This window comes from Camelus ferus, chromosome 10 (genome assembly GCF_009834535.1).
Source record: "Camelus ferus isolate YT-003-E chromosome 10, BCGSAC_Cfer_1.0, whole genome shotgun sequence".
NCBI lineage: Eukaryota > Metazoa > Chordata > Mammalia > Artiodactyla > Camelidae > Camelus > Camelus ferus.
In genome coordinates, this window is record NC_045705.1 from 55,514,638 (window position 1) to 55,534,017 (window position 19,380).

General features: G+C 41.3%; 1 protein-coding gene across 6 annotated transcripts; it reads right to left on the reverse strand.

Annotated features, from left to right (window-relative positions):
- Positions 1-316: 316 nt before the first annotated feature.
- Positions 317-13,695, reverse strand: LOC102506555 (tripartite motif-containing protein 5-like). Of its 6 annotated transcripts, none has more exons than XM_032489188.1 (9): positions 13,458-13,694; positions 8,961-9,444; positions 8,284-8,379; positions 7,449-7,679; positions 3,935-3,957; positions 2,620-2,720; positions 2,311-2,337; positions 1,876-2,087; positions 317-702 (listed from the first exon to the last, which is right to left on the reverse strand). In XM_032489188.1, the coding sequence occupies exons 2-9, from the start codon at positions 9,381-9,383 to the stop codon at positions 631-633; spliced, it is 1,185 nt and encodes a 394-aa protein (XP_032345079.1). In that variant the 5' UTR covers positions 9,384-9,444; positions 13,458-13,694; the 3' UTR covers positions 317-630. The 6 variants fall into 6 exon arrangements, 5 of the variants coding, with proteins under 5 accessions (XP_032345079.1, XP_032345080.1, XP_032345078.1 ...); XM_032489189.1 differs by having other exon boundaries at positions 1,977-2,087; positions 13,458-13,693; XM_032489187.1 differs by having other exon boundaries at positions 320-2,087; positions 13,458-13,693.
- Between the last annotated feature and the right edge of the window lie 5,685 nt (positions 13,696-19,380).

The window sequence follows — 19,380 nt, forward strand, 5'->3', positions numbered from 1 at the left end:
ATATTGCAGAAATAATTCCTCTCTTAACTCACTGAGGGAAGATAACAGGTTTTTCCTCTTCTCTTCCTTCCTAAGAACTTTTATGTCATTGCAAAAGTTAGTGTGACTAGGGCACACAAAACAGTTACCTACATCAGTTAACATATCCCACAATTACACTTCTGACTATTAATGTATCACTGTGAATAATAGCTTATTAGCTGGGCAAATAGAGCCCAGACTAAAATTCAGTTTCAATAAAATTGATTATAAGCAGACCATTTTCTAAAATGTAAGATAAGGCAAATTGCAGAAAAGTTTGAAATAAAAAAAATAGTAATTCATTGATCAATTTATTCAGTTCTTAAAACATAGCAACGGTAATAATGTTGAATACAAACTAGCATATATTCTAAAAATGATTTATCTTGGTCATAGGAAGAAGGAGACAAAAAATAAATACATATCATATTGGACCACCACTTATATCCTAGAAATTACAGACGCTATTGCAAACAGTGTATTGTTTAATATTCACAATATTGATCAGGTAATTTTTTTACAAATGAGAAACAATTCCATAGAATTTAGTTTACTTGTAAAGAACCAGTGTGTAGCAACACCAGAATTATAATAAAATTCTACTTGTGGTCACACACACACAGTTTTCCATGGCAGGGAGAGCTGGAGTAGTCTTGTCAGCAGCACAGAGGCATCTAGAATCTGCAAAATGAGACGACAGTAAAAACAACCCTTGTGCCCCTGAAGGCACAAACCTGTTAATGAGACACTGACACGGGTTATATTTCTCAGTAATGAACAAATCTAATATTTATTGTTAAGTTGAGAAGAATAGATGCTTTATACTTAATAACATTTATCTACTCACAATGATCTTATATATGGTGCAGTTTTCATACCAAGATCATTTTAAGAAAATAAACAGAGTGTTCTAGTATGTTTTTCAAGGTTTCACTGCTCATATGTGGAGAGACAGGGCTTGAAGTCACATACTCTGGATACAAAATTCCCACTCTTAGTACATGTTATTTGTGATATTTTCTCCTTAATTCCTTGGGGAGTAAGGGACAATATAGGTAAACTGAGACACCACTCAGGATCACACTTTAGGAAATGACAAGTAAATACAAAGGCTTTGATAATATATGAAATTTTTAAGAAGCATCCCTTCCTCTTCTTGGTCAGTGCCAAAGGAAATGAGGCTGTAAAAATTTGCAGAGGTGTTCCATCAGGACTGCTCCTTTGTACGGCATTAATCACTTTTTCTTGGGGTGTAGAAAATGATGAATTAAGATTTTCTCCTAATCTAGACATGATATTAGACAAAAAAATAAAACACAGGGCCAGTTGAATAGCCTAACTGATGAATGAAAAACATTCAAATGGAAAAAAAAAGATAGAACAAAGGAAAATGGAGGGATGGTGCAGATGAGCTCAGGCGGGTTAAATGCACCCATAAGAAGAGGCAGGAGAAAGAAGTGGGTGTGAGTGTAAGAAGGTTCAGGAGCCTATCGAGCACAGAGTCATGGGGGCCTCACATTTCATAAGATTGAAATATGGATACAGTTTCTGTGGAAAGGAACACGAAGAGAATTTATAGATGAGAGACCCGTTGTTTGTGACATTGAAAAATGAGACAGTGCGAGCATCATAGTCTAGGAAAACCCCAATACGCCTGGGAGGAACACTCAGGGAGAGGGGTATCTTTAAGGGATCAGAGGAGGGAGACTGGGCAAAAGCATAATATTGATAATTCTGTAACCCTATAACACAGTAGCCACATTTAGGTTGATATTGCAAGCAAACAGGTTGATAATTTTCATGTTCTTGGGATAAAAGTCTCATACAATTTCTCTGTTGGTTTTCATCACATACCCCAAGGATCCAGGCACGTTTCTGTGACACATCTACCTCCCAGTAATGTTTTCCTCTTGTAATAAACGGGGAGCCTAGGACACCAGGGTCTTGATAATCACCATTCAGATATGCATTGGATTGTCCAAAAGTATGCACATAACTCATTCGTCTTCCATCCGCAGAAATGACAACATTTGATTTACGCTTTGGAGGAATCAGGGTCACGGGAACTGTTGAAAAATAACAGCACTGAGTGAGGGATACGATGTAGTTTTATTTGTGATGTCGTGGAAGGGATCTTTAGAAGAACTTTAAGGGAAAGAAAATATGTTTGTGTTTGTGTATGCTGGGAGGGGAGACATGGGTCTTAAAACAGGAGACCTACTAGAAAATGAAAGACTCTAAAAGTTGATGAAAAGAGGGTGGTTTGATGACAGTGTGATTTCTCCTTACCCCAGTAGCGTTGCACGTCTCTCAGCTCTGAAATGATAAAAATCATAATATTAAATGTAATCAAAGGAATTAGGACTGAAATATATTTTCTCCCAGTTTAGGGGAAGGACTGTTGTGAAGTAGAAAACTGGCAAAAGAGAGAATGATCCAGACAGCCTGGTCACACCCCATTAAATACCACCATATCGTCAGCACATAGCATCTGGCCTCCAATGTCTCTATCCACCCTTAGAAATTGGAGCCGCTTCCTCATTTTCTGCAGCCATCACAACAATCCCACAGACACCCACATCGGGAAAAACTCCTCACCATCAAACACTCTGAAAATCAGTCTCAGATCAGGAGCTCGAAACACTCTCCTTTGTTCCTTGGAAAAGGTTTTTGGCTTCTTCAGAGTCAAGGTCTCACTCCTAGGGAAGACAAAAATTGACCCCCACACCTCGGACACTTCACCCCTCGAAAAACACTAACTTGAAAAATTTTCCACCCATTGATTCACCTTGAACTGTTTTCCCTGGAGACCCTGGGAAAGTAAAGAGTGGATGCCTGACCTTGGAGCCAGAACAAATGTGCTCATGTCAGCTTTCCCAGTTACTCTCTGTGTGACCTGAGAAAGTTTTGACCTCTCATAAGCATTGTTTCTTCCTTTCAAAATGAAATCATTAACCTCTCCCTCACTACCTCCTAGAAATCATAGGAAATATTACATTAAGAAAACAAAACTTTGGTACCATAAAAAATTGCTTTGTGGAAAAGTCACTGCATGGATATGGGTTCCCTGGAAGACATAAAGTGAGCTTGTGAACCTGCCTCCTGGGAGTTTGAGATGTATCATGTATGAGAATATTGTCCAGAGTGTCCCCAAAATTTCAAAGGCTGCTCCCCAACAGGAGACCCTCAGAATAACTTGAGATTTCAGGTTCTCTGGGAACAACTAAAAACCCTAGGGAAATAAGACATCATGAATACTAAACCAACAGAGGTCTGAATTTCATGTGTTTGTGAAGAGTTTCATGCTGCCACGTAGGGGTGCAAATTCAGACATAAAGATGCCACCTTTTCATTCTGGCTTCTAGAGTATGTGACCAAATTGGATCAAATGTTTGTGTCAGGGCCAAAATATTCCTGGAGATTTAAGTCTATTTTGGGGAATTTAAACAGAATAATATGTAAGAAGCTGGTCTCTACTACACCCAGGGCAGAAATTCAAATATAAAGGAGTTTTCTCTAGTTCTGGATGCTTGACAGATAAAGAAGATCTGACCTTCCCATGACAAGTCAAACACCTGTTAAATATGAGAATCCGAGTTAGATAATGACACACAGTGTGAATTAAACATTTGAAGTCACAGGTGTCTGATATTCGAAATTGTTATCCCTAATACTACTACAGACCCAAACTCTGCAAATTCCCATGACCAAAACTATCTACTATGGAATCTAGTCCACTCTCAGTATTTATAGAACAATCTAGCTATGATTTGTGAACAGAAATTTAAGATAAATGTGCATCCCATTTTTTCTTCCCTGAACATTATTTTACTCGAATTGGCCACCAGATAACTCCAATGGCTTTCTATTATTTCACAGCCCAAAAGGACCATGTCTGGTCTCCCACACATACCTTTTTATGATGCCATGCACATCCTAGTGAGAAAAGAGAAAACACGAGTCAAGAACCAAGAAGTTCCCCTACTTACAAAGCTTCTTCACGTCCCCACCATTCCCTATGGGAACAGAGATGGTCTCAGTGTGAGAGCCGGAAAGTAAAGATGAGAGTGAGGTCAGTCATGACAGAGACTCATGTGATGTTGTCAGGTTCCCAAAAAGGTGAAAAATGCTTTGTCCATAACGAAACAAGAGCATGAAACTTCCATATCAGGAGATGAGACATGTTTATGAGAAAAACAAGAGGCCTGTAAATTTGATGACCCAGGAGTTGATTTGAATACTTCATGAGATGATTTAAATGCTGTCATTTATTCACTAAAACTGTGAAATGATGGACTGTTATTTATCAAAGCTTTGGAGTATCAAAGTTGAATACATAATCCTAATCTCTCCTGAACTATTTATAAGGCTTTTGTTGAGGGTACAAGTAAACAAATGTATTCATGCAGGTATTTTTGAGGTCTCTCTCTTCTCAATTTATGCATTGTTAATGACCCCTTCCTCTCTCTTAAATTCAGCATGCACATATGTGCAGTTCATTTCCAACTCTTTATTTTTATTCAATTTTGTCTCTTAAATGCATATTATTATATTCAGTAGTGAAACAGCCACAGGAATCAGTGACGTAGAATGTCTAATATGTTAGTTATCATTCACTGAACAAATTGTTTCCTCTCTTGTACCCCATTTTCATCATGTTCTCAATATCCACTCACTGCCCTAAAAACTGCAGAATTTATCTGCATTTTGGTCCTCTACTGAGTCAGTTTAGTCCAGATCCTTTAGAGTTTTTAGCCATCTAACCTTCTTAATCATGACAGATATTGTTTTGTTTGTCTGAACATATATGTACCACTATATTTGATCTCTTTTACTGAAGACTTACTTCATTCATGTCACCAAAAAGTAGGACCATAGCTGGGTTTAGGAAAAAAATTCTTTCTGTATTAGGGCTCCTTTGTTGTACAAGACAAAACTCAAATAAATATAGAATAAGCAGAGAAATGATAAATGTTTCTGGGGGAGAGCTACAACTTTACTCAAACTTTAATTATGAAGCTCAAACTTTGTCATCAGAATCAGGTCTCTATCTTTCTCCAGTTTTGTTTATTCCACTTATATTAGCTTTATTCTCAGCTCGTGAAGGATACATGAATCTCCTCATATAAACTCTAGAAGAAAAAAGAGCTTCTCCTCCCAGTTACAACAAAAAAATCTGCACACCTGCAGGCACAAGCCTACACAGGGTGAGCAGCCCATGTGAAAAACATCCCTGCGTTGTTTTCGAAAGGAAATGAAGTAGTGCTGAAGGAAGTTTCCATTTTTACTGGAAATAGCTTAGTGTGGTCAGAAGTAGCCCGTGATAGGGTAGGAGACATATTGTAATCACTCAAGCAACCACTAGGAAAAAAGCTTAAAAAAATACAGTGAGGAAATAGGACAACTTAAAATGTATACTTGAAAAATTTGTTTAACACAGAAGAAGCTAGTTAAGGAGAAGGAGAAGAATGAACACTGGAGTAGCCGTATAGAATGCAAATAGCAAAATGGTCAGTTTAATCACAGCCATGTCAGTAACTGCATTAAATGTCATGCATTAGTACCACAAGTGAAAGGCAGAGATGGTAGGGCTGGATAAAAAGCAAAGTTCAACTATTGCTATCTATAAGGGACCTATTTTAGATTCAAAGACACAAAAAGGGCAAAAGTAAAAAGACAGAAAAATATACATCATGCAAGCAATAATCAGGAGATAGGTCAAGTGCTTATATAAATAGTAGACAAAATAGACTTTAAGACAATAAGTATTATGTGAGAGTGAGAGAGAAATTTTATAATGGCAAAAGGTTCAGTATATCAAAAAGTTATAATGATTATAAGCGTATATGCACCTAACAGCAGAGCTTCAAAGAACACAAAGTAAAATTAAAAGGGGAAATAGATGATTCAACAATAGTTACACATTTCAAAATCTCACTCTTAACAATGAGAGACTAGCTTATACGGAAACCATCAAATTTATAGACGACATGGACGATACTATCAACCATCCTGACCAAACTAACAGCTATAGACCATTTTACCCAATAATTGTGAATGCACAATCTTTTCAAATCTATATAGAAAATTTTCCTGAACATAAAGTTCTTAAGCCATAAACAAGTATCAATGAACCTAAAAGTTTTAAAGTACAAAAATATATATGCTCTCTGATTACAGCAGAATTAAATTTGAAATCCACAGCAGAAGTAAAACTCATAAGTCACCAAGTATTTTCTAATTAACAACACACTTTAAAATATCCAAGGTTTAACAAAGCAAAACAAAACAAAACAGAAAACTGCAAAGGAAATCTGAGAAGGTGAAATTCAATGAAAATTAAAACTAAACAATCAAAATGTGAGGAATACAAGTAAGGTCATGCACTTATATCATTAAACACTGTATCACAAGAGATGAAGCCATCTAAGCCATCAGCGATCTAAGTTCCCACCTCAGGAAACTAAGGAACTGCATATTAAACCAGCACACACACACAAACACACACACACACACACACACACACACACACACACACACACACACACAAAGTATATACACACATAAAGAAAACAAATCTGACAGCAGATATTAATGAATAAGAAAACATTAAAACAAAGTAAATAAAACAAGTTTGTTTTTGAAAACAATCAATGAATTGACAAAACATAAATAAACTGACCACGAAAGAAGTGAAACAGAAAATCACCAAACTCAGGAATAAAAGAGAGGACACTACTGTGAATAATATATAAATTAACGGGATAATAAAGGATTATTATAATGAACTTTATGCCTACAAATAAGAAAACTGAAAATAGACAATTGCCTACAAAGACGTACAAAAACTGACTCAATGACTATGAAAAATAGAAATAATCCTAATACAGGTAAAATAGTTTAAAGCTTTCCTATAAGAAAAAGCCAGAGTGAGATGGCTTCACTAATGAATTCCATTAATATTTAAAGAATAAATAACAGTCCTTCAAAAATTATCTCCAGAAATAGAGAAAGAGAAAGAAAATATCAACACATTAAGGGAAAGAAAAAACATCTTGCAATCAGAAGTGCATTTGTTCGTGACTAAGCTGCGTCATGAAGAGCTATCTGACAAATGCTTAACACTGGATCACAGATAACAGGGGCCTCTAGCAAATCACTGAAGACAGTGAATCTTCTCTCCACAGTCACATTTTTGCACTGAACATGGTACATTAAAAAATAAAAATTCCTCTTGTTATTCCTGAATTCAATTCATTCATTCAGATATTCTTATATCCTCCAGACGAGATGCAGGGAAGGGGCACAGCAGGGCCAAAGTAACCTTGGTGACAACACCAGAAAGAACACAACAATACAGAAGAGATGGAAACCTAGGCTTCATTTGTCTCAGCTCTCACATGCTGAGGCTACTTCCCCAGGCTTACCTGCAGCATCTCCACCATTGACCGTTGCAAACATTGTTCCAGATCTGAGATGAGGTCTCTCACCAACTGGCTCTGCTGGACCACCTCATTCTCAGAGTCTGCCAGGTTACGCAGAATACCTCCTACATCATCCTTCAGCTTTTGAAGTTCCTTCTGCTCCTCATTGTTCAGGATAGCTCTCAGTTCTTTAAACTCTGCCTGGACATTTTGTCTCTCATTTTCCATTTGATGCTTCAGGAATGAAAGAGAGAGAGAGGAATTAGAACTCTCAGGCTGACACTGGGAACCAGAAAAAGACCTACGTACTCAGGAAGTTCCCACAGGGAGGTGAGATAGAAGGAGGAAAAAAGTTCCTGGGGAAGCTGGTTATTGTCCATCACTTTTTCACCATCACATTCCAAATTAATGGCCCCAAGTCTGCATTACTTAGGCCCCGCTGAGCCAAAATAGGATCCCTGTGGGTGCTAGGCTTCACATGTGTCCAGGATGCTCGTGCCTCCCTGAATTACTCCCGATCCCTCCCACAATCCTCTGCCAAAAGTGGAATACTGAGGACAGAATATTCCGCCATTGCCATTTGACATGAACGGAACATGAAATTCACGCGTCATCCTCAGCAGAGAGCCCTGCACACGAATACCTCCCTTGGGGTGGCGGTGTTCACTGGGGGTACGTGCGTTTCTCAGCCCTCAGCCCTATCAGGGGAAGGATGAACAAACGGACCAATGAAAGGACTTGACTGTCAGGGAACAAAGAGGAAGCTATCTCCTTGAGACTAACATCAAGGTCCTGCCCAGATACCTGTCTAACTCCCTCAGGAAGTGTCTCCACCTACCTTCCAGGCAGTGATCTCTTCTCTAACTTCCATCTCAAAGTTCTCAGCTTCCCGCTGCTCCTCCCTCAGCCTCTTCAGAATTGCCTGGAGTTTCCCCTGTGAGAAAAGAAGCACACCAGAGTCAAGCTCTGGGCTTGCTCAGCATCACTGCAGAGGATAAACGGGGGAGAAATGGTCGGGTTTCCAGACAATGGAATCCATAGAAATGAGCAATTAGAATCTATGACTTGGGAAAAACCATGAAGTAGTGAATGTGTTCTTAAGACTCAAGAGATAGAAGACCCAACATCTCACCGACAGAGGACTGATTCTCTTTGTCCTAGAAGAACCCGGATCCTATAGCAAGGGAACGACTTCCACCTTAGCTCACCCAGCGTCCTAGTTAGCCTCTTATTCGGAGTGATAATGAGAGCTTCTCTCTGGCACCAGGTCCCCACCATCCAGCACAAAGTGCGTAAGTATCTACTTCTACCTGAAAGGCTGTGTGCAGGGTTATTATTTTGTAATTGGGTGGAATACACAGACATGTCCATCGACACCAGAAGGTACACACTGGAAGAGAAGAGGCCACAGGCTTTGGGTCTGTGGTGACCAGGTAAATAAAGCCCATTGCCAAGTGGACGTTTCCCCTCAAGTACCGTTTTCTGCCCTGTCTTCCCTCCATTCTGGTCTGTTACCTGGTACTCCTGGGCAACCTCCTCCAAGAGGCACGTGCGGTGACCACGGTGCTCCTGGGACCGCTCGCAAAGCCAGCAAATGACCTTCCCATCCTCCTTACAGAAGAGCAGGAGTTTCTCTCCGTGGCGCGCACAGAGATTTTCCTTCTGCTCCACCTCTGGGCTCAGCCTGACCTCCCTGAGCCTCTCCACTATGTTGGACACAAGCTGGTTACGCCGCAGGTTCTCAGGCTGGTAACTGACTCGGCACACAGGGCAGCTGCTCTCCCCTTCTTGGCCAGTCCTGGACTCCTTGTTGTTCGCAGTGATGCAGGCTTGGCAGAACGTGTGGCCACAGTGAAGGCTCCAGGGTTCTGTCAGAAGCTCCAGGCAAATGGGGCAGGTCACCTCCTCCTGTATGTTCACCAGGATTCCTGACGCCATGCCAGCCACTCCCCTGTTTCCACCCGTCCTGATTTCTAAGGCTTCTCGTACTCACAGATCCCTGCGTGATTGGCAATATTGAAAGGCAACAGAGAAAGGTACAAAGAAAGTGATACTAATTGTGTAGAAATCAAAGATGCTTGAAGACCAAATTATTGAAGGCCAAAACAAACAAACAAACAAAGAAACAGAGAGAAAAAAGAAAGGAGCTGGCTGACCTGTTAAAAAGGACATTTCATAATAATTTTAAACACTTTGCTCTCAGTTCATGATTCTTATTATTTAATTTTACCAAACAAAAGTATGATCTGATATTTTTCTACCAAGATCCACGTATGAGCCTGGAATTCTGTCAAGGAGATTGATAGGAGACTAAGCCTGTGTGTATGTGTGTGTGTGTGTGTGTGTGTGTGTGTGTGTGTGTGTGTGTTCGTGTGTGTATATAAGTATAAGGATGGATGGGATGGAGATGGTACAGGTATACTCATAGGATCACAGAAGTCAGATACCTAAAAACATAGAAACACACATGAAATGAATGTCAGCCCTGAGAAAAATCCACAAAGTACTAGGCAAAATCCTTCAGCTAATTTTCCTTGATGGTGACTTACACGCTAGCAACTGGCCTAACAGCCATAATCAGAAAGATGAGTCTAAACAGAGGATTTTAGTCACTATGAACTGGAAATTCACTTGGAAGGTAATGGCAAATTAAAATTCAGCCACATATCCATATATGTAGATGTGAAAAAGCAGACGTGAAAACTACTAGAGATGCATGTTGTTCAGAAATCAAATAATGGGGGACAATAAGGGATTGTCCAAGAATTCCAAGTTGTAAACACAAGGGTTAAACTGAAACCTCAAGCAGATGAAGGAAACGTGGCATGAGAGAGAGGAAAAATGCATTAGGGAGAGGAAATGAGCTGTTCCTGGAACACAGAGCATCTTTTCTGAGGTTGCAAATGTCCGTGTGGCTGGTGAGCAGAAAAGTGCTGGCCTTTGGTCTCACAAGAGCTACAATGACATAAATGTGACACTTCCTAAATTACATAACATTTAGGGACCCATTTCCAAGAGGAAGGACAATGACCCATGTTTCCCCATCAGAGAAGAGGTGCCTGGAGCTGTGAGCTGTCACATGGACCCAGCGTGGACCTGGGAGGTTCAGGTGGGATGCCTGCATAGGGGCTCCGGGGAGAGATGATGAGGGGCCGGGTGCTGAAGACAATGGAGGCAGCAGATGGGAGTGAGCGCAGGAGGAGGGAACATGCAGGATTGGGGACTGGCTTAGACATGTGGAACAAAGGACTAACATGAGGCCTGGGGTCTTTGTTGCTTTACAGACAATGTTGGCTTACTCTTCTCCTAATGTGTGTGTGTGTGTGTGTGTGTGTGTGTGTGTGTGTGTGTGTGTCTGCGTGTGGTTTTTCTGGGAAACCTCCTGGGTTACAACAAAGTGGAGGTTGGCAGGCTTTCAAGGTCACATTATTGACAGGAAAACTATCGTGACATATAAAGTGCGTTTGGTTAGGAAGGCTTTATACAGAGCTGAAATGCCAAGGGTAAGCATAGGTTCCGTATTCACAGGGGGCTGTGACTGGTATGTTCAGATATGTCTCTTTTAGTTCCTTGGAAGCTGCTGCTCATAACCTTTACAAGGTAAGCAGATAAGCCACAGGGTTATGTCCCCTGGGGTAGTTTCACACACATATTCACCTAGTCTGGTTCCTTAAACAGCCGAGATAATGGGGATAATGTACCTCCTGGACCACTGTAAGGGCCACCTCCAAGAGCGCACCTGAGCCAGCCATCCAGTGCTGTGTCCCCTGTCCTGAAACTCCCAGCTAAGCTAAGTGAACCTGGTAGTTTATGTCCTATGAGGCTGTGTGCGTGGCATGGGTGGTCCAGTCTGGAAGCCACTCCTGGTGGTCAGTCAGAGGGAGCATCGCAGAGTGGTAGCAGAGTGATGCTCCTTCTTCAACCTGGACTCAGCATGGCCCGGTGCTCGTAGTCCAGGCTCGGGAGTTCTGTAGCTACTCTAGGCAAATGGGGCCGTGAAGCAATAAACGTGTCTTGATGGTTGTCAACGTTTGATGGGAAAAGAAAGACCGCCAGTATGAAACAAACAATAAGTTTCCCTTTACTCAGCAAAAGGGAGGGAGAAGCTACAAAGCTGCCCAGAGATAAATGTACACCTGCTGAAACTCCACACTTACGCCATGTTCCTCACGCATGAAGAACACTTGATACAGAAGGAGGCTGCAGGTGAACTGTAAATGCAATGCAGATGAAGGTACAGACGCTGAAAATAGCCTAGAGGCCGTCTGCAGTTTGCCAAAGGTGGCAAAGATCTAGCTAATGAGTAACAAGATGAGAGGTGACGTTGTATCAGTTCATGACTCATGCTGTTGTCCAAATATTGTGGTGGGGCCTCTGTCTATTTCTCATACCTTTCAGGATCCAACCAATGCTGAGATGAGTCAAGAACCTACAGAGGAGGGAGAGCAGAGTCTGGATTCTGCCATGGGGTTGCAGAATTTATTTTCCCTGCAGGGCTCCAAGGAGCTACTGTCAAAGCAGCTGCAGCACAACACACACAGAAGGAACAGGTCCTCACACATGAAGGATGACCCCCCCACTACCTAAGCAGTGACCCAAGGGCTCCCCAGCAGTCAGGGAGGTGGACGTGGGAAAGAGAGTGGCATCTGCCTGATGAAACATCAGGTCATGTGGCTGCCATGGTGTCAGCTGACTGCACCTTACAAGTCGGTCTTCTGACATCTGAGCTCATGAGATTGCAAACTCAATACATCCCAGCGGCAACACCTAAAGACAAGCTTAAAGGACATAAAAAGACAATTGTTATGTAAAAGTCCAGAAGTTAAGTTCATAGAAAGAACTTTCTTCTCTGGTCACTGCAGTAAAACAGGTTGTCTAATCATGATAAAGCCACAAGTCATGGATGGTATAAGGGAAAGCGTCACTGTTCCCAGATAGAATCAGAAAGGGAAGTCGTGCAACGTTTTACCTCCTAGGCAGTCATGTAACGGTGTTGCATATAAACTCCTGACAACACTAGTGAGATGAACGTGAAGCAGTGAAGTAACAAAGCAGCTGTAAGACCTGCAGTGATTGGCCTGACGAAAGTGCATGTGCGAGTTCAGCAGACAAGTGTCTAACACCGACTTATGCTGAGAAGGGGTCAAGGAATTCACAGCCGAGGGATCATGTCCAGAGTGAACCTTGATGAAGGAAGATTTGGTCAGATCAGGGGAAGGCGTGGTGAGAAGAGAGATTTGGCCGAGTTAGGTGGGCGCAGCTGTACTGCCCATAGGACGGAGGAGGGGGAGGAAACACAGAGGCTCCTCTCACATCCTTCCCTTTTGAGTCTCATGATGTTAAATTCTGTTTCTTCTGACATCTTTTTATATCATCAACCCCAGTCAAGTAACTCCTTTGTTTTATTAAAAGTTAGAACAGACGTCCCTTCTGGACGTTCCTCCTACATGCCTCTCTTGCTCCAGACCTCTCAGCTGAGCTGTGTTTCCGGGTGACAGATATGGCTCAGGCAGAGGGGTGAGCAGGTTAGCGACTTAAGGAAGTGCAGTGGTTCCCTGGGTCTGGAGGAGAGGACACAGAGAGGCTCAGAGCCTGCCAGCTGTGACAGCACCAGGCTCCTGAGCACAGACAGGCCGAAGTCGTGAGAATTTCTCCGGAGTCAGGCAGAAACACTACACTGCTGCTCTGATAAGCGCTAAACTATTAGGACTCAAAGACCCCTCTGCAATTGTCCTTGTTGAGGGAAAGGACATTCTAGCTCTGAAAAATCAAGTAATCTTGTGTCCTCAGCAAGATGCTTTCAAAATTATAAAATGGGGTGGAAGCGTGTGTAGATTCACCGTGGAGGAACAAACAGTCCCTCTAAGGAACAAGCAAAGCCTTTTACTTCTTCCAACCCTGCTTCTTCTAAGACTCCCCCTGCCCCAGTCTCATCTTCACTCTCAGCAGGAAGCCTGCAGGCCCAGCCTTTTCCCTCTTTAGAACAGCTTCCATAAAGCAAGTAAAACTCACCCAAACACTTTCAGTTTCTCCTTCTATGTCTTTCGAAACCAGCCCTTCACAAAACCTCGAGTATCTTCACTCTGCAGTGGAGAAGTTGTGATTCCTTAGGGAAGGGTGAAGACAGGGCCTGGGCACATGTGTCCTGCATTCACTCACCAAACCAGGGGCCTGATATTCACCAAGAAGATTCCCCTTAGAAGAAGCAGGAAGATGAAAGTTCAGTCTTGTGGGTGGAGTACAAGCAGGAAATGAGAAGTGAAGCTAGACCAGTTGGAGGCCTCCCCACAGGGCCCCCAGGAAATGACAAGGCTTTTGTGCCTCAGCCTGCTGGGCCAGGGAATGTATTTTTATTCCTGTCTCCTGTGTTCTCATGGCTCTTCACACTAATCCATCCTTTGAAGAACTCGGCTAGCCTAAGCCATGTCATATCACACGCATCCTCCTTGTCTAGTTTGCTTGCAAATGACCCGTCAGGAGGAGAGAGGAAGTTCTCCTTTATCACAGTGAAGACGCCCCACTGAGGGCTCACCTACTGGAAGCGCTCTCCTGTCCAGTGTCCTCCAGCTAAACTAAAAGAATCCGTCCAGCGTGCACTGTTAAGACACGTTAGAGAAAAAAGTTTCTCCAACTCTGACATTTCTCCGGCAGCCAGTCACAGGGGCTATCACAGAGCGCTAGAACACTGATGCTGACTTTCAGAACGTGGATTCACTATGCCCAAAATGGCAAGTTTCCTAAATAAGCAGCCAGAGATGAAACCCTCGGAAACATCATTTGTTGGGCAATGTCATCTGACACTATTTTACACGTAACGCCTATGATCAACATGAGAAAAATGAATCCAGGGAATTCGTGTGACGGTTATTACTATATGTCAACTAGACTGGTCACTGGGTGCCCAGTTTAGACATTCTTTCTGCGTGTGTCTGTGAAAGTGTTCTTTCCAGCCAAGATTAGAATGGGATCTGTGGACTCAGTATCGCAGCTGGCTTTCCGTGGCGTGGATGGGTATCATCCAATTTGTTGAGGCCTGAAAAGAACACAAATGTGCAAGAAGGAAGAATTTGTTCTTTTTGTTCCTGCCTGCCTGCTTCTGCTTCCGCGGGTCTTCTCCCGTCCTGAGACGGAAACTTATGTCATAGATATTCCCGGTCTGAAGCTTCCCGACTTGGACTGAGTTACTGGGTCTGCACCTTGCTGTTGGCAGGTCTGGAACTTCTCAGCCTCTTATGATTATATGAGCCTCCTCCTTATAATAGGGCACCTTCCAATGTATATGATGAGGGTGGATAGCTAGCTAGCTAGCTAATAGAAAGAGATTCTATTTCTCTGAAGAACCCTGAGTAATACAGTAATGAAAAATTTCTAAAATTCTGTTAAGTGACATAGCTGAACTATGAGAATAATCCAATGACTCAGCTGAACCATACAATTTCTAAAGCTCTGTGCCAAACAGTGTATTTTCTTCCGTACTAGTGATATTATTATGGTAGAGGAATTGCACATGAATAACATAAAGAGAGCGAGTGTTATTATACTGGAAATCAATGTTTAGAATTATTGTGGTTAAATGCCATATTATAACAGCTGCCATTTATCCTATATTGTCAACTGATGAATAGGTTATGATTTTTCCTAGCTGGGCTTGGTTAAGTCCATCTCAAGCTCTGATTAGGATGGATAATATGACTATGGTTAGTATCATGCTTATGTTGACGAATAGTGAGATTTGAAATAAACTGATATTGCTGAAAGTGTTTGTCCTGTTCATAGGATTAGGCCTGCTCTTGGTGGATTATGTTTAACTTTGGTCACTCGCAAGTGGAATGAGGAAAGTGCTAACTTTATGATAACGGCTACCATTTTGATGGTGGTTACTGTTGTATTAAATGTTTTGGGAAATTGTTCATTGATTTGAATATACTAAATGAATACTGATAGCAATTATAGGAATGTTGACATGGTAGCTTGTGTTAAAATAATTTGCTGGATGTTTCTATGGTTCATGGAGTAAGTATTTTTATTAGGAAAGAGATAATAGATACTATGTTTATTCTGAAGCCAATTCAAAATCTTAATCAGTGTGAGCGTATCATTACAATTATGGTTCCTGAGATGATGGTTAGTAGAATGATACTAAAACTATGTGATTTTTAGCATGGGAATGCTATAAACCAACATTTTCTGGATATGGGTTTAGTAGCCTACTTGGTTGACCTTACTCTAGAATATGATATAATATGGTACACTGAGAAAGTTGACTTTGTATGGATAGGTTCGATTTCTACAGTTCTAAAAATAAAAGGGTTTTAACCTACATTATTTATTCAAGTAACTCTTTCGCTAGACATATTTTTTTCTTAAGTTTGTGGAGGAATGCCTGAGGTGATGGTGGGTAGTGAAACATTCCATGTGCATAGAGCAGAGGAAAAGAAAGGCAGGCAGAGGAAGGATAGTGATGGTGCAGAGATTTAGAACAAACAAAACATTAACATCATAGTTAAAAAGAAGAAATGGGAGAGACAAGAGGAGTAAGTCAATGACAGAATGATAATGGATATTGTGATATTCTGGTTCTGTCTACTTACCACTTTTCTCTAAGTTTTGTGTATTTTTGCCATTTTGTTTCTGGTAGGAATATTCTCTCAAATTTCTTGTAAGAGGGGGTCTAGGGTTCATCCACTCCCTTGGCTTTTGATTGGGAAAGTCTTTATTTTTCCTTCCTATCTGAATGATACTTTGCTGGATAGCGTATTCTTGGGTGACAGTTTTGCCTTTCACTATTTTGAGAATGTCATTCCACTCCTTCCTGGCCTGTTGGGCTTCTGCTGAAAAATCTGCTGATGGTCTTACCGAGGTTCCTTTGTACATGATCATCCTGTTTACACTCGCTGCAGTTAAAATTCACTTTTTGACATCGAGTTTTGACAAGTTTAGTATCTTGTGTCCTGGAAAAGGCCTTTTTGCAATGCGGTCATTAAGTGTTCTCTCAGGTGCATGGGCGTGTATATCCAGTTCCTTCCCCAGGTTTGGGGAGTTCACAGCTATTATTTCTTTAAAATCTCTCTGCTCCCTTTTGTCCCTTTGCTCCTTCTGGGATACCCGTTACCCTAATGGTGCCCTTCCTAAAAGAGTCCGATAGTCCTGGGAAATTAACTCATTTTTATGTCTTATTTCTCTCTCCTCTTCTACTCATATCATTTCTAGATTTCAACGTGCGAGCTCATGAATTCCCTCTCCATCTGGTCTGCTCTACTTTCAATGCTTTCTAACGTGTTCTTCTTCCCACTTTCGGTGTTCTTCAGCTCCAGAATTTGTTCGATTCTGTTTTAGAGTTTCATCCTTGTTGGGAAGGTTTTCCTTCAGAACTTGAATTTTATTCCTGAGCTCTGTAGACTGCCTGAGTGAGTTTTGCTGTATCTCTTTGAGTCCTCTATCGGTTAGATCACAATATTCCATGACTTTCAGTTTGATTTCTGGAAAATTGGCATTTTCCTTTTGTCAAGTAGTGTAATTCTGGTTCTTCATGTTGCTTTCTGATTGAAGTATAGTTGATTTCCAATGTTGTGCTGGTTTCTGGTGAACAGCATGGTGATTCAGTGAATGAATTTTTCTCTGTCTGTGCATGTGAAATAAAATGACAGGTTAGGAGTGAGGCTCCTTTGGTTGGTGTTCCAGTAGGTGGAGATATCACAGAAGTTTGGATGTCTCTTGCCTGCGCTTCCTCTGGCTGTGGTTGAGTTCGCACTTTCCAGCCTGCACCGGTTCTGTAAGAGGTGCCTCCATGCTTTCACTGCAGCTTCATGTGCCACCACGGTGGTTGCTGCCTTGTTTCTGCCAGAGCCACTGTCATCACCGGGATGGTGGGCTCTTTCCTGGCATCCATCTGAGATCCCTTAGAGATACAGGTTCCACATGGGACAGGGGCACAGCTGGGAGGAGCTAGGTCAAGAAGGCTGTCTCAGTATTCAAGTTTCACATATTCAAGATTTTAAGAGATGATACTCCATTTAGAGTTACTGCAGAACAACAGCCATACTTGCCTGTGCTGTACAGTATATCCTTGTACCCTATTCACTTTACACATAGCAGTTGGTGTCTCTTGGTCCCATACACACATCTTCTCCCTCCCTCCTTCCTGCTCCTCAGTTTTGCCACCAGTTGTTCCCTGTATGTGTCAGTCTGCTTCTGTTTCGTCCTGTAACTTTGATTTCATTTTTAGACTCCACTTGTAAGTGATAACAAAGAATATTTGTTGTTTACTGTCTGACTTATTTCACTAAGCATAATGTACTTCAGATAACTGATGTTGTTGCAAATGGCAAAACTTCATTCCTTTTGAAGGTAAGTAATATTCCATTGTGTATATTCCACAACTTCTACACCCATTCATCTGGTCGGAAACTTAGGTTGCTTCCATCTCTTGGCAGTTGTAAATAATACTGCTGTGAACATTGGGGTATATGTGTCTTTTCAAGTTAGTGTTATGCTTTTCTTAGCTATATAAGCTCAGGAGTGGGATTGCTGGATCATACAGTATTTCACTTTTAATTTTTTGAAGATCCTCTGTACTGTTTGTATTGTGGCTGCACCAATTTAATGTCCTATCAACATTGCTCTCAGGTTCCCTTTTGCCAGCATCCTCACCAATGTTTGTTATTTGTTGATAACCATTTTGTTTTTGATGATAACCATTTAGACAGGCATGAGATAATAGCTCAATGTGGCTTTGATTTGCAGTTTTCTAATGATTAGCAATGTTGACCATTTCTTCCTGTGCCTTTTGAACATCTGTGTACCTTCTTTGGAAAAAAGTGTATTCAGGTCTCCTGCCCATTTTTTATTGAATTCTTTGGTTTTTTAAAATATTGAGTTGTTTGAGCTGTTCATAAGCTTTAGATATTAACCCCTTAATGATCATAGCACTTGGAAATATTTTCTCCCATTCAGTAGAGTATCTTTTAATTGTGTCCATGATTTGTGCTTCTTAAAATCTTTTACGTTTAATTACGGACCATTTGTTTTGGGGTTTGCTTCTTTTTGCTTTTCTTTCTTTTGTTTTAGGAGACAGATCGAAAAATATATTGCCAAGGTCTATACTGAGGAGTGTCCTACTTATGGTCACTTCTTGGAATTTCATGGTTTCAGGGCTTACATTTAGGTCTTTAATCCCTTTTGAGTTTACTTTTCTACATAGTGTGAGGAAATGTTCAATTGTCGTTCTCTTGCATGTAGCTGTCCAGTTATCCCAGCGCCAAGTATTGAAGAGATTCCAGGACACCTTTGGCATTTTACTGAGGAGAGGATCTGGAACTGGGAGCAACTTAGAGATACCTTATTCTTTTCAGTGGAGGGCTTCATTTCTGGGGCCAAGATTCTCTGTTATAAAGTGAATGCCCCTCGATGTGCAGATGTTTCTCTGTTGTATACGAAAACTCAGGGCTTCCAATTCTTATATGTGGGTGTTTCATCCTCAACTAGAGAACTGGGCATGCAAGCAAATGAAAAGCCATCATTGTCCCTAGAAAGTCATTTGTCAATAATTCAAGGGTATAGAGTTTTCTCAGTGAGACAGAACCTCAATCACTGTAGCAATGGGGTGACAAGAAGACAGAGGTCAAAGGGAAAATTTAGGTTGATTTCCTTCAGTTTCCATGGATGACTACTAATCAAAGAGTGTGCACATGCACACTCATACACACACAGTTTTCCATGGCAGGGAGAGTTGGAGTAGTCTTGTCAGCAGCACAGAGGGATCTAGAATCTGGAAAATGAGACGACAGTAGAAACAACCCTTGTGCCCCTGAAGGCACAAACCTGTTTAATGAGACACTGACACAGTTTATATTTCTCAGTAACTAACAGATCTAGTATTTATTGTGAAGTTGAGAATCTTAAATGCTTTATAATAAATAACATTTATCTACTCACA